Source organism: Tyto alba, unplaced genomic scaffold (assembly GCF_018691265.1).
Source record: "Tyto alba isolate M040663 unplaced genomic scaffold, T.alba_DEE_v4.0 Super-Scaffold_44, whole genome shotgun sequence".
NCBI classification, from domain to species: Eukaryota; Metazoa; Chordata; class Aves; order Strigiformes; family Tytonidae; genus Tyto; species Tyto alba.
The window spans coordinates 15,507,039-15,520,451 of record NW_024881320.1 but is presented as its reverse complement, the minus strand read 5'-3'; the positions used below and the strand labels follow the sequence as shown (position 1 = coordinate 15,520,451).

The 13,413-nt window shown below is 66.6% G+C and overlaps 1 protein-coding gene across 1 annotated transcript; it reads left to right on the top strand.

The window, feature by feature from the left end:
- The first annotated feature begins 1,464 nt into the window (after nt 1-1,464).
- Nucleotides 1,465-12,635, top strand: TBC1D10A (TBC1 domain family member 10A). The gene is made up of 9 exons (XM_042805134.1): nt 1,465-1,726; nt 4,824-4,923; nt 7,994-8,101; nt 8,401-8,507; nt 9,167-9,281; nt 9,969-10,034; nt 10,312-10,501; nt 10,835-10,989; nt 11,255-12,635. The coding sequence occupies exons 1-9, from the start codon at nt 1,521-1,523 to the stop codon at nt 11,630-11,632; spliced, it is 1,425 nt and encodes a 474-aa protein (XP_042661068.1). The 5' UTR covers nt 1,465-1,520; the 3' UTR covers nt 11,633-12,635.
- The last annotated feature ends 778 nt before the right edge of the window (nt 12,636-13,413 follow it).

Genomic DNA, 13,413 nt, shown 5'->3' with positions numbered 1-13,413 from the left:
CCCCTGGTAGTGGTGGCCAGCTGCTGTCTGACAGATGCCCACGTGTCTGAGCGCTGCCACGCTTCGTCACACAAAGGCAGAGCCTGCTCCCACCCCAGCTGTAGGATCCTGAATTCGGAGTTTCCCGGCAGGGGGGTTGGGAGGTGGAGGGTGCTCCTGCTCCGCAGGAAGGTGCAATAATGCTTTTGCTTTTAGAAACTAGACAATAGGTACAAGCTTGGAGAAAACAACACTGGTCAGCAAGTGGTGTTTTCCAGAACTGACAGAAAAAAAAAAAACAAAACTGCCAAGAAAGCTCTGAAATGGAGAAGTCACGTTTTTACATCCGGTGCAGGGCCCCAGTGTGATGGGACTGTAGTTAAGGTCACCCAGCTTTCCCAGCTGGGCTTGGTGGGGGGACCCCCCCCCCCCCGTGCCCGAGGAGCTCCCCGCTCCGTTTCCTCGATGCCTGGCTGAGCGCTGCCCTGGGGCTCGGGTGATGTTTTCAGCCAAGCTGCTTTTACCAGCCTGGCAGGGCCGAGCTCCCAGCCCCGTGCTTGGACAGGAAGGCTTCCCCCTAGAAATAGCTTTTGTGGAGCTGTGCCAGCCCCTTTCTATCTAAATATTACTGGTAGATGTAACGGAGCGTGCGTGTGTATATCTAGTACAAACCAACAGTTACGGGAGCCTTCCACTTCAGTGGGGAGGACCCGCAGGGCTCAGGCTGCCAGAAAAATCTGCAAGTAGGTTGAGTTGTTGCTGACTTTAATGAGCTTCGTTCCTTTGGCAATTTACCTGGCACGGTACCCGCTTTGAGAGGGGCCTTGGCTCTAATAAAACCCTGGTTATTTGCTGTTTAAGGGAGAAAACGGAGCTCAGGGCTGTGAGCAGAGGCTGGAGGTGGCACCCAGTCACTGATAGATCCTGCGGTGATTTATTTTTAGAAGAGCCAGGCCAGTTTTACCAGTCTGGGCTGAAGGGGATGAGGCTGGGAGGTGGCGGGGTGAAGTGGCGGTGGTCTGGCTGCAGGGGCGGGAGGCGGGGGGGGGGGGGGGGGCAGGCCGGGCGTGTGGTGCCCTTAGAAACGGAATAACGCGTTTGCCTTCGGCCTCAAACCAGTCCCTGACTGGAGCACGGGAAAGCAGTCCTCCCCCGTGCCCCATCCCAGTATGTGCCCAGTGTAACCCCGGTGGTGTCGCAGCCCCAGCCTGCGCGCAGCCAGCCTCGCTGGAGCCCCGGGGTCGTCCCAGTGCAGCCCCCGGCCCCAGCTGCCGGCCCTGGCCCCGCCCCTCGGCTCGCCTAGCCCCGCCCCCTCCGCTGGCACGGCCGGGCCCTGACGGACAGCTCCCTCCGGGCCTCTCGGCCAATCCCCTCCCGGGGCGGGCGTTCCCCGCCCGGCGTCCGTGCGTCTGGGTTGGCGGCAGGCCCGCTCCCGCCCAATGGCGGCGCGGCGCGGGGGCGTGGCGCGGCTGTGGGGGGCGTGGCCGCCGCCGTGGCCGCGGCATGGAGGAGCGGCCGCGCCGCCGCTGAGCCGCGCCGCCATGGCCAAGAGCCGCGGGGGCGGCGGGCCCGGCTCGCCCGGCGGCCGCCACCACAGCCTGGCCGGCACCCGCGAGAGCCTGGCCGAGCCGGGCGGCGACGAGCTCAGCTCGCTCGGCTCCGACTCCGAGGTGAACGGCGGCGGCCCCGAAGAGCGGCGCGTCGATAAGTTCGGCTTCATCGTAGGCAGCCGCAGCGCCGAGGGGCCGTGAGTTGGGGCTGGGGGGGGGGGGGTGCGCCGCCGGGTCTCGGGGCGCTGAGGGCCCGGGGGAGCCGCCCTCACGGCTGCTCAGCCCCGGCGGGGCCGAGGCCGCTGGGCCGGTAACGGCTCTTCCCGCCCCAGGGCGGGGGGATGTCCTCCGCCACCCCCGGCTCCGTCCCGGGGCGGCTTTGCGGGTAAGCGCCCACGCCGCTTTGGCGGCGGGGGGGGGGGGGGGGGGGGGGGGGGGCTGTGTGCCCCGGTGCCTCTGCTGGGGGTGCTCCCGGAGTCCCCCCGCCCGCGGGGCAGCGCTTCCCCGGGGTGTTTAAGCCCTCCCGGGGTGTGCGTGTTGGGGAGGGGGGGGAGCTCTCCCGTGCCCGCCGCCGCCCCCGCGGACCCGCAGCAGCCGCGGTGCGAGCCCCGAAAGCTGTTCCCCGGTCCCTCCGGCCTCGATGGGAGGGGAGAGGCTGGGAAGCGGCGGCCGTGGGAGGGATGGCCGGGAGCCGGCAGCAGCGCCGAGGCCTCGTCGCCGAGGTCAGTGTCTGGTTACCGCCGGGCCTCTGCCTCCTCCGAGCGCTGGCTTCCGCCGGATTTTTTGGCCACCGTCGCCCGGGGGAGGCCGGGCCGGAGTTGGGCGCCCGGCATCGGTCCCCGCTGGCCGAGGGGCCGTGGCCAGGAGGCGCTGGCCGGGCTCCATCCGCGGAGGAAGCCCTCGGAGGAAGCGGGGCTGCCGAAATCAGCCTGCGGCTGGGCCCCGGGGCGGTGCCGGCACCCGGGAATGCGAGCTGGTTGGGCAGCCTGCTCGGTGTTTGCCTCCCTGGCTTCGCAGCGACGCCCGGAGAAGCGCAGGGTCGTGGCAGCCTGCTCCTCTCCACCTGGGACGTTACCTGGTCCGGGCTCCCCTTGAGGTTTGCCCACCCGTGTGCTCTGGTGTCAGTTGGGCCCCGTGCCTCAGTTTCCCCATCTCTGAGGAGCAAAACGTTTGCCCTTCGTAAGCCCACGGGCTCTACTTGCCGGGTTGGCAGGGAGAGAAGGCACTGGGGGTTTGATTGCTGGCCCTGGGCAAGGTGCGTCGCTCGGGGTGATAAACCCTGTCCCTTCCTGCCAGGCTCACAGCTCAGCACCGTAGGAGTGGGGTGGCCTCTCCTGCCTGGGGTGCTGCGCCCCGTCCTGGCCACACACCCCATTTTGGGGACGCTTTGGATGTCCCGGCTCTTGTCCCTAATGCTGTCCCAGGGTTCTTGGGGTGGATGTCCTTGTCCTTGGATTTCAACAGGCAACAGCTCTCCCAGCCAGAGCTCCTGGTGCTGGCTGCTCCTGGGGGTGCTGACAGCGTGGTGGCTCCGGTCACTGGGGACTGAGCCTTCCTCCCCTGCCCTGCAGATGTGCTGGGGCCCAATCCTGCCTTTCTCCAGAGCTTTTATCCGCTCTCTGTCTGTCTGGGAGTGGATAAGCAGCAGCACGTGGCCTCCTCCCGCGGCTGGCAGAGTTGGGGTCCCTCTAGCTGTGGAAGGGTTTTGGGGAAGCGCAGGGCGGGCAAGTGGGGTATCCCAATGTCTGGGAGCACGGGGAAGGGTCAAGCTGTGGGGTTGTCACCCGTGGCGTGGGTGCAGAGGAATACCTTCCCTGCATAGGGCATCTCACCACCTCCCGGCCTGGGGTGCCCCCACCCCACCCTCCCCACCTCGGCCATCTGAAATGCCTCCGGTCCTCGCTCTGTGCCCGCTGCCAAGCAGTCATCAGCTGGTAACAGCTTCCAGTCTGGGCTGGCTGGGCTCCAGCAGGCCCACGGCCAGCTCCTGTATCCAGCGTCCAGCGCTCCCGAGCTTCCCACGCCTCGGAGAGCCCCAGCTCCTCCGGCAGCCCAGGCTCCCCGGCTCGGGGCCAGCGCTCCCTCCGTCCCCGTGCCGGGTTGCGCTGCTGGCCCGGGAGCTGCCGGCCGTGCCCAGCCCGTGCTGGGGAGGGTGGGGTGGCCACACTGAGCAAAGTGGATCCCTTCGGAGCGGGTTTGCTCTCTGAAACAATCCCGCTTGGCCCCGGTTGACCCGCTGCGGTGGGTGGGACACGGCAGGGAAGGGCTGGGCAGGGACCAGGGCGGTGCTGCCAGCTGGATGCGGCTCTGGGCTCTCCGTGCCGCTTGCTTTTCAGCTCCTAACGCGGAGAGGTCTGGGATGAGGCAGGGCCTGTGTGTCCTAAAGTGGGGCTGGGTGCTCGCACCTCCCTGGGGGATGCTCAGTGCCTGGGCCACTGTCCTTGGATGATCCTCAGAAAGGATCCAGCTGCTCCTGGGATTGGCGTGGCCACAGGGCAGCGGTGGAGCCAAACCCAGGGAGGCATCCAGTTTGCTGAAGTTGGCCCTTCTTCAGTAACGGCTCGAAGGAGCTCCTGCTCTCCCTGGGATGTCTGTGCCCAGGGCCTGCCCGAGCTGCCTGTCACCACGTCTCCTCGCTGATGAAAGGCAGAGGGTGCCCAGGGAGGGTTGGAGCCTGCAGTGCCGGCTTTGGTGTCGTGGCAGCATCCCCGCCTGCCTCATCAGGGTTAAATCGGATTCCCTGGCTAGGCTGGGCCGTTGCTGGAAGACACTCCCCTCCCTCCTGGGGGACCCTCAGCTGGGCTCTGTGCCGGGCCTGGAGCAGTGCCAGGCTTTTGGGGTGCGAGCATGACTGGGGCTGCGCAGATGACATGATGCTTATGGCCCCGGCTTTCTCCGTCTGCAGCCAGCTTCTGCAGCAGGGATCAGACCTCGATCAGCTCAGCTAATGGCTCTGGCTGTGCTCCCCGGCTCCTCACCTTCCTGATGTGACCTTCTCTTTGGGCACGGGTCCCCGGGGATGCTCAGGCACACGGTGGGCGCGGTGCAGGCTGCTCCCGAGAGGTTTTGAACTGCTGGGGAGTTGGGGCTGCGCTGGCATGGTGATTTCACAGGTGGTGAGCGCTTCCGGCAGCGCCGAGCAGCTGCCAAAACACCAACACTCTCGAGCGTGTCCCAGCCAGTCAGCTGTAGGGGGCACCCAGGGTGCTGGAGAGGTGGGGGGGGGGGGCCTCTGCACCGCAGGGAGGGCTCGGCACCACGCTGACCGGCCTCTTCCCCCTCCCCATCCCACAGGCTGGAGGAGGTGCCCTTGGAGGTGCTACGGCAGCGGGAGTCCAAGTGGCTGGACATGCTCAACAACTGGGACAAGTGGATGGCCAAAAAACACAAGAAGGTGAGTGATGGCCTTGTCCCCCCCCCCCCCCCGGGGCTGCCCAAGGACAGCTGTGCAGGTGAGGTGGCAGGGAGGGACAGCTGGGTGCAGCAGTGTCCCCTCGAGGCTTTGGGGCAGCCTGCGTGTCACCAGGTCCCCAAAGACAGACAGACATATTGCCTTTGGCTGGTGCTGTTGGCTTGAACGGGCTGTTCCCTCCCTGTGACGCTTCTCATGGTGGGAGGGAAGCTGGAGCCTGGGGGGGCTGAGCCTGCGGTCCCTGAGCCAGCCCGCTCCTCCTGCCCCTCGTCTGCTCCCCACTGAGCTGGAGCCTTCCTAGGGCTGCTTTGGCTGCCTGCAGGCAGCCATGGGAATTGTTTGGTCATGGAAACTTCTGTTCGGAGCATCTTGTAGAGCAAAAAAAAAAAAAAAAAAAAGCTCCGGGTAGGAAATGTTTGAGCCTGATGTGCGTGTGATGCTGGTCTGCAAAGCTGGGGTCCCCAGGAGACCCGTGGCGGTGTGTGCTGGGTGGTTTGTGGCTCGGCCCGTTGGTGCTCCCTGACCTCCCGAGCCTGCGAACGAGGCAGGGATGGGACGCGGCGAGTCCCGGATTGCTGCTGCCTCTTCGCTGAGGCCGCTGGCACGGGCCAGCGGTGCCTGAGAGCAGCTAAAGAGCCTCCTCCTCCTCTTCCTCCCTCCTCCTCCTCCTCCTCGTCCCGGCCGCTGGCAGAGCCTCCTGGCAGCGCACCGCGCGCTGTGCTCCCAGAGCACCGTCCCCGCTCGGTGCCTGCGGAACGACGCAGGAATCCCTCATCTGTTCCTTGGCCGCTCACAAAGGATTCGGGAGAGCTTTTCGGGACATGGCAGGCGGGCGCTTTGTTCTGCGGGCAGTTTCCGCCGCTCTCCGGCCGTGCCACAGCGTGGCCTCCGGGCTCCAGCAGCCGTATGGCTGGCAGAGGAGCTCCCTCGTTCTTTGGCTGAGCTCCTGGGGCTCTCTGTGGGCCTGATGTGCTGTATAGTTTATCCTGCAGCAAAAATCCATACCCAGAGCCTCTGAGGTCTGCTCTGAAAGAGCTGCTCCATGCCTGGAGCCCTGGGGCTGCTCAGGGAAGGGTGCCAGGCCTGGCCTCAGATGCTGTCGTCTGTCCCCGCTCTGGCAGGAGCTTGGCTGCTTTGGTACGGGGCCACGGCGCGTGGGTCAGGCCCCGCTGCTTCGGAGGAGCTCCCTGTGCCTCCAAAAAACCCCCAGTACTTTTCTGGCCGCCTCACCAGAGTTGGCTGACAGCCCGGGGATCTCTTGGGCCAGCTCCTGCCGGGCTCGCTCACACCTGCACCACTCCGGGATCCCCGAACGCTTCCTCCCTCACCCGCCTGGTCCGGATCTCAGCGGAGCCACGACCCCACGTCCTCCGTGGTGCTGAGCTGTGCCAGCGCCGTGTGCCGGTCCTTGCCCTTTCCAGCCAGACCGAAGGAGGGCAGACACGTGGGCAGCTCCCACTGCTCTCCGGGAGCAGGCAGTGCTCCGACTGCTCTTTGCTGTCAGCATCCCTCAGCCCAGACGAGCTCCCGGTCCCCTGGAAGGGCACGGTGGGATCCCAGGAGCCGGGTACCCCCAGCACGGGGGCGATGGTAGGATCCGGTGCGGCGCCAAGGGGATGGGATGCTCAGCTGCTTGGCCCTGGCTGCTTTGAGCCTGGCCAGCTGGAGGGGCTGCCGAACCGAGCGAGGCGGCTTCCTTCCTGGCAGCTTAGCCAGCAGGAAAGGGAGCCGGCTCAAAAAGGGAGCCGTCAGCAGCAGCAGAACTGCCCGCAGCCTCCCTGGGCATCGCCCGCCGCGTTTCCTGCAAGCACAAAGGCCCCGTGGGGCTCAGGACCTGCCTGGGTAAACAAGCAGCGCTGCGGTGAGGGAGCAGCAAACCCTCCCGGGGACGTGGCGTTACCACCACGCTGGGGTGGGCTGCTTGGAAGCAGAACTGCCTGCTCCTGAGTTATGCCAGCAAACAGGGGAGAAGGAGCTCTGGGCAGGCGGGAGAGGCTTTGGGAGCTGTCGGCCACGGCTCACGCAGCCCTGGCACGTCTCCGGCCCTTGGCATCTGCCACCCGAGTGGGGACACGAGGCGTGGAGGGTGTGCTGGGTTTTTGCAGGGCGTTATGCTGGGTAACTGCTGGAAGCACCGGTCTCATGGGCCCCACGTTGCTGCACGCCCTGACCGAACACCGTGGGGAGATGGTGCTGCTGCTGCTCCCCCAGTAGTTGGAGCAGGACGTGGGGGGGGGGTGTCTCTGGTTTTGGCCCCTGTTGGGATGCTGGCAGCGGCAGGGTTAAGCCAGCTCAGCTCCCTGCTGCAGGGTAGGTACCGACACTGCCTCACCTGGACTTTGGTCCTGGCTGGTACCCCGTGCCAAAGAAACCAGGGGCCAACCGTGGGCACGGAGCCGGCCTCAGGAGCCAGCCATGCATGGAGCTGGGTCCAGGCCTGCCTGGGGTGAGCGGGGGAGAAAGGCCGAGGTGCTCGTCAGGATGCACCCCCCTTCTGTCCATGGCCCTGTGGGTGAGCAGAAGGGCTGGACTGGAGGCCGGAGAGCCCTCCCCAGTGCTTCCCGTGGGCCGTGCTGGCGTGGGGAGGGAGCCACCTGCTCCCCCACCTTGGCTTCAGTGTTTGCTTTTCCAGCTCTCAGCAGGATCCTGCTCTGAGGCAGAGCTGGGCTTGTTTGGAGCTGTTTGCAAGCCACAAAGCCTCGGCCGGGCTCCTGGCAGCCGTCCGCAGCTCCCTCGTCCTGGTGTAGCTCCGGCTGCCGTCCGAGCTGGCATGTTAAATGCAGTGCTGGGGAGAAAGGGGGTGAGCAGGGTCTCTGCCTGCAGGTCTCCATGCCGTCCCGTCGGTCTGCGCGATGACAGGCACCACCACGGGACACGTGGCTGGGCACCCTGTCCCCAGGGGGTGCAGGGACACAGCCCCTTGTACAGGGAGGCAGCAGGGGACCAGCCTGCGGCCACGGTGCTGGGCCTGGCTCCCGTCTTGCCCAAGGGGCCTCTCTGCTCCCTGCTGCTCCGTGATTTTCCCCGCGGGTGCTGTGTCTCCCCCCCACAGATCCGGCTGCGGTGCCAGAAGGGGATCCCGCCCTCGCTGCGGGGCCGCGCCTGGCAGTACCTGTCCGGGAGCAAGGTCAAGTTGGAGCAGAACATCGGCAAGTTTGATGTGAGTGCCGCTGCGGACCCTCCCGCGCTCCCGGTGGAGTGGGGCAGTGCTGGGATGGCTCCGGGGCTGGGGCGTCTGTTGGGGTCCCAGATGCTGCTTGTTCCTGCTGGGGGGGGGGCCAAGGGGGCTAGTGTCCCAGCCTGCGTGGGCTGACACCCAACCTGATGGGGTTCAGGTTTGGGGCAGAGCCAGGTCCTGCCCCGTGGCTGCTCCGCCAGCTCCCCTGGCCCTGCGTGCCGGAGCGGGGCTGGCACCGTGCTGGTGTGGGGTGTTGCTCACCCCAACCCTCTCCTTCCCAGGAGCTGGATCTCCTCCCGGGTGACCCGAAGTGGTTGGATGTGATCGAGCGGGATCTCCATCGGCAGTTCCCCTTCCACGAGATGTTCGTCTCACGCGGAGGCCACGGGTAAAGGGAGCTACTGTGTGTCCAGTCCTCAGCAACCACTGGGCTGGACCAGCTCATGGAGCCACACTTGTCCCCTGCAGTGTCCCCCCCCACAGTCCTTTACATCCCCCAGCTCACAGAGCATCCAGGCATGGGCTGAAAACGGGATGGCTTTCCCAGGAGCTCAGTGCGTGGGTCACAGCTCCGGCACCCGGCAGGGTGGGAATTGCTGTGGCAGGAGAGTGGAGGGAGGAGGCGCCTGGCTGTGGCCTCCATTTCGCCAGGGAAATGCCATTCCCCCTGCGTTGGGGAGTGTCTGTGCTGCTCTGCTTGCAGCCAGGTCCCTGCCTGGCCACAGCTCACCCTGAGCCAGCACCCCTGGGAGATGGTTGTCTCTCTGCCTCGCCTCACAGATCCGAGCAGGATGGGACCTTCGTGGGCAGAGCTTCCCAGAAACAGGTTATTGTGTCCCACAGCCCTGGGTTTGTGTGGAAGAAGGATCCCAGCCAGGGACTGAGCCAGGCTCGTGGGGGAAGAGCAGTGGCCGGTGGCCAGCCTGTGGTGCTGGATCACCATGCGATGCCCAGTGCTGATTTGGCCCACTGGGATCCTTGGGGAGGGGCTGCTGGGCCATGTCCGTGCCTTCTTTCCACCTCTCCCTCCCCGGGGTGTCTCTGCAGGCAGCAGGACCTGTTTCGGGTGCTGAAGGCATACACGTTATACCGCCCGGAGGAGGGCTACTGCCAGGCCCAGGCCCCCATCGCCGCCGTCCTGCTCATGCACATGCCGGCCGAGGTATGGGCACACGGCTGGGAGACCCGGTGGCCAGAGAGCTGGGACCAGTGGGGAGGGGAGACCCGGTGGCCGGAGAGCTGGGACCAGTGGGGAGGGGAGACCCGGTGGCTGGAGAGCTGGGACCAGTGGGGAGAGGAGACCCGGTGGCCGGAGAGCTGGGACCAGTGGGGAGGGGAGACCCGGTGGCTGGAGAGCTGGGACCAGTGGGGAGGGGAGACCCGGTGGCCGGAGAGCTGGGACCAGTGGGGAGGGGAGACCCGGTGGCCGGAGAGCTGGGACCAGTGGGGAGGGGAGACCCGGTGGCTGGAGAGCTGGGACCAGTGGGGAGAGGAGACCCGGTGGCCGGAGAGCTGGGACCAGTGGGGAGGGGAGACCCGGTGGCCGGAGAGCTGGGACCAGTGGGGAGGGGAGACCCGGTGGCCGGAGAGCTGGGACCAGTGGGGAGGGGAGACCCGGTGGCCGGAGAGCTGGGACCAGTGGGGAGGGGTATGGGGTCACTTCAGGGTGGTGCTGGCAGGCAGGGTGCTTGGCTCACGGCACCCGTTTGCCCCAAAGCTGAGCTGGTGCAGGGAGGTGCCCTTCGCCCCAGGGGTGCTCTGCCCGTTGCCCTGGGAGCGGGGTGGGGGTGGATTCAGGGATGTCCGCTGGGGACACTTGGGCGCTCACCCGCTCTCCCTCGGCTTGCAGCAAGCATTCTGGTGCCTGGTGCAGATCTGTGAGAAGTACCTCCCCGGCTACTACAGCGAGAAACTGGTGAGTGAAGGGCTGGCGGTGCCTTCAGTGCTGCCAGCGACCCGTGATGTCTCCAAGCCAAAAGCCCCCCCAGCTCCTCACCTTGGAGAAGGAAGGGAGCTTGGGGAGAGCCTGGGTGCTCCCACAGTCTCTGTGTTGTGCCGTGGTCCCCAGGAGCATCCTGTAGCCAGGTCTGGAGGGGTGGGCTGCTCCTCGGCTGGGGCTGGGCACTGCGGGGCTGATGCCAGGGCTGGGCTGGGATTAAGGCACTCACTGGGACTCGATGCCCTCCCTGCAGGAGGCCATTCAGCTGGACGGGCAGATCCTTTTCTCGCTGCTGCACAAGGTCTCGCCCGTGGCCTACAAGCACCTGAGCAAGCAGAAGATCGATCCCATCCTCTACATGACGGAGTGGTTCATGTGCGCCTTCTCCCGCACGCTGCCCTGGAGCTCTGTCCTGCGCGTCTGGGACATGTTCTTCTGTGAAGGTAGAAGCTCCCCACCATCCTCTTCCTCCTGCAGTGACCAGCTGCAGCCCCTGCGGCACGTGGACAGAAGTCGGGGCTGCAGCAGGAGCCCTGCCATGGCTGCTTGCCTGTACCTGGCACGTGGGACTCGTTGTAGAGGAGGTTTGGGGCAGCCATGTGCCTTGGGTGGAGACTGGGCTCTTTTCCTGGGGGCTTAGGGGGCACGTGCATCCCAAATGCACCCTCCTGTGTGTCCTGACTGCTAGCAGGACCGGGACCTGGTGCCCCACAGCATCTGCAGGACACAGTGGCAGTGTCACCCTGTGCCTCACTGCCTCGCTTCTCCCTTCACAGGGGTGAAAATAATTTTCCGGGTGGGCCTCGTGCTGCTCAAACACACCCTGGGCTCCTCGGACAAGCTCAAGTCCTGCCAGGGCCAGTACGAGACCATGGAGAGGCTGAGGGCCCTCAGCCCCAAGATCATGCAGGAGACCTTCCTGGTGCAGGAGGTGAGGTGCTGGGGAGAGTCCGGGGGCCCAGTGCTGCCCAGTTGGCCACGCTGCTCGACTGGGCTGTCCCTGGGCAGGTGGAACTGGTGTAGCATGGGGGCAGCGCCCAAAAGGCTTGGATTTGGGGTCACCTCTGCTCTGGGGGGGGGGTATCCCACACTCTGCCCCAACGGCTGCGGTGCTGAGCCGGTCCTGGGTGGCACTGGCACTGTCGGAGGGAGACGCTGGTGGCACGAGTTTGTGTGTGTGTGTGTGTGTCCCCCAGGTCATCGAGCTGCCGGTGACGGAGCGTCAGATCGAGCGGGAGCACCTGATCCAGCTGAAGAAGTGGCGGGAGACGCACGGGGAGCTGCAGTGCAAGTCCCCCCCGCGCCTGCACGGCGCCAAGGCCATCAGCGAGGCCGAGCCCCCCACCCGCAAGGCGCTGGAGCCCGTCCCCTCCATCATCGTCCCCCCCGGGCCCGCCCCGGTGCCCAAAGCCCGCAAGAGCAAGGAGAAGAGCCGAGAAAAGGGCCCTGCCAGCCCCGCCGAGGGCAACGGGGCGCCCGGTTCGGCCCGGGAGCTGCTGCACCCCCAGGTCTCCCCCCACCACCAGTCCAAGGAGAGCCTGAGCTCCCGGGAGAGCGAGGACACGTACTTGTAGGGCTGGCGCGGTGCTGGGTCCGTACCCCGGGCAGCCGGGCTCAGCTGGGCTGCGCACGCGCCCGGGCTCGAGGACGCTGATGGGGGGACCCCTGGTACCTGGTGCTGGGGGGCTCTGAGCTGGAGGGACGTGGCTTCAGGGGGACACCGTGGTCCCCGTGTGCATGGATGCCCGCTCGGGGAATGCTCAAAGCTCGGGGTGGGGGGGTGGGGGGGCATCCCTGGGAGCTCGGCCAGGGGTGGTGACCAAAGGTCTGTGCCGGGTGCCCACCCCAGCAGGGTGCTGGCACCACGAGTGGTGGGAGCCCTGGCAGGGGGTGGCTGAGCCACCTCAGCTCCCTCCCCACAGCTGGGGAGGGGACACCGGCTGCCCCTTGGGCCTTTCTCCCTGTCCCAGAGCCCCTCAACCCGCTGCCCCCCAGGGTCCCTCCCACAGCCCCCACCCTGCGCCAGCCGGGCAGACCCAGACCCAGTCCCTGAGCACTCGCGCCTGGTGCAGGGGGCCTGGGGGTACGTGAGGAGCTGGGGGGACCCCTTGCCCCCCCTCCTCTTTATCTAGTGAGGATATATCAAGCTGTAGCCCTATATCTAGTACCAAATTTACCTACTCACTGAGCCTATTTATTATTCCTCCGTGGCAGTAACCGTCGCAGGACGGGGACGGAGGTTGGGAGCTGCAGGCACGATGCGCCAGAGGCAGTGGGGTTTGATGCCAGGCCGTGGGGCTAAAGCCCCCCAACCCCCTGTCCCTGGGCTCCCCATTGTTTGGGGGGAACATTTGCCCTGCTGCGGCTCTCCCCACCGCTGCCCCCCGGCCCCGAGGCCCCAGAGGAGGTGAGATGAGATGGGTGAGCGGCCGGGTGCTCCCCGGCTGTGGGGTTCCCCCTTCTCTTCCCCCCCCCCCCCGCCCGCCCCAAGGGCTGGGGGCAGCTTTGTAAAATAAAAGCGGGGAAAAACAGTTTTGTACAAAGGGGTAAAATAAAGCAGGATTGTGTAAAGGCGCAGCACCTGCGGCTCCCACTCTGTCTTCCCCTTGGGGTCTGCTGCTGCAGTCTAAAGGGGGGGGGGCCAGGCTGAGGGGTGTCACCTCCCAGCTTTGGGGGTACACCCTGGCCAGGACCCCCATCTCCCTTGGGTGCTCGGGCCCTTTGGGGAGAGGGGGCTGGGGGTAGGAGGGTGTCCTGGGAAGGGACCTGCTGCCATCACCCCTCTGTCCCCACCCTGGCAGAGCCCCCCGGGGGGTGGGGGGGGTGGCCAAGCCCCGACCCGGCCTTGCTGCCTCACCCAGCCCTGGGGCTGCCCCTGTTTGAAGTGCAAATGGGACGACGCTGAGACCTGCCCCAGCTTGTGACAGCGATGGTGGTGGCTGCCAGGCCCTGGGGGTGGCGGGGGGGGGGGGGGGGGGGGTGTTGCCATGGGGTGAGCTCCTGTCCCAGCACCCAGACCTGCCCCCTCGCCCCCTGTCACAGCTCCTGTGGCTGAACAGAGCCACAAACCCCCCGATTTATCCCGTGCCACCCCACAGCTCGGCTTTCCACCCACAAAATGGTGCCCGGGCCTTCCTCCCTCTCCCCATGCATCCTGCAGCCCGGAATTCCACTCAGACCCTCATTCCTCCCCCCGGAACGCCCTTGTCCCGGGTGGGGGGGGTGGCTGCAGCACAGTGCCCGGTCGTGGCGTTGGGTTTTGGGGGTCCCGTTCCCCCCCCCCCCCCCCCCCCCCCCGCTCCCCTGGTGCCGGTACATCCCCGCCGCCGGGCCGGCTTGTCGGGGCTCGCCCGGG

Coding starts and splice junctions, on each gene's coding strand:
- TBC1D10A (XM_042805134.1), top strand. CDS start 1,521: ATGGCCAAGAGCCGCGGGGGCGGCGGGCCCGGCTCGCCCGGCGGCCGC. Junction 9,282..9,968: donor TCATGCACATGCCGGCCGAG/GTATGGGCACAC, acceptor CTCGGCTTGCAG/CAAGCATTCTGGTGCCTGGT. Junction 10,502..10,834: donor GGACATGTTCTTCTGTGAAG/GTAGAAGCTCCC, acceptor CTCCCTTCACAG/GGGTGAAAATAATTTTCCGG.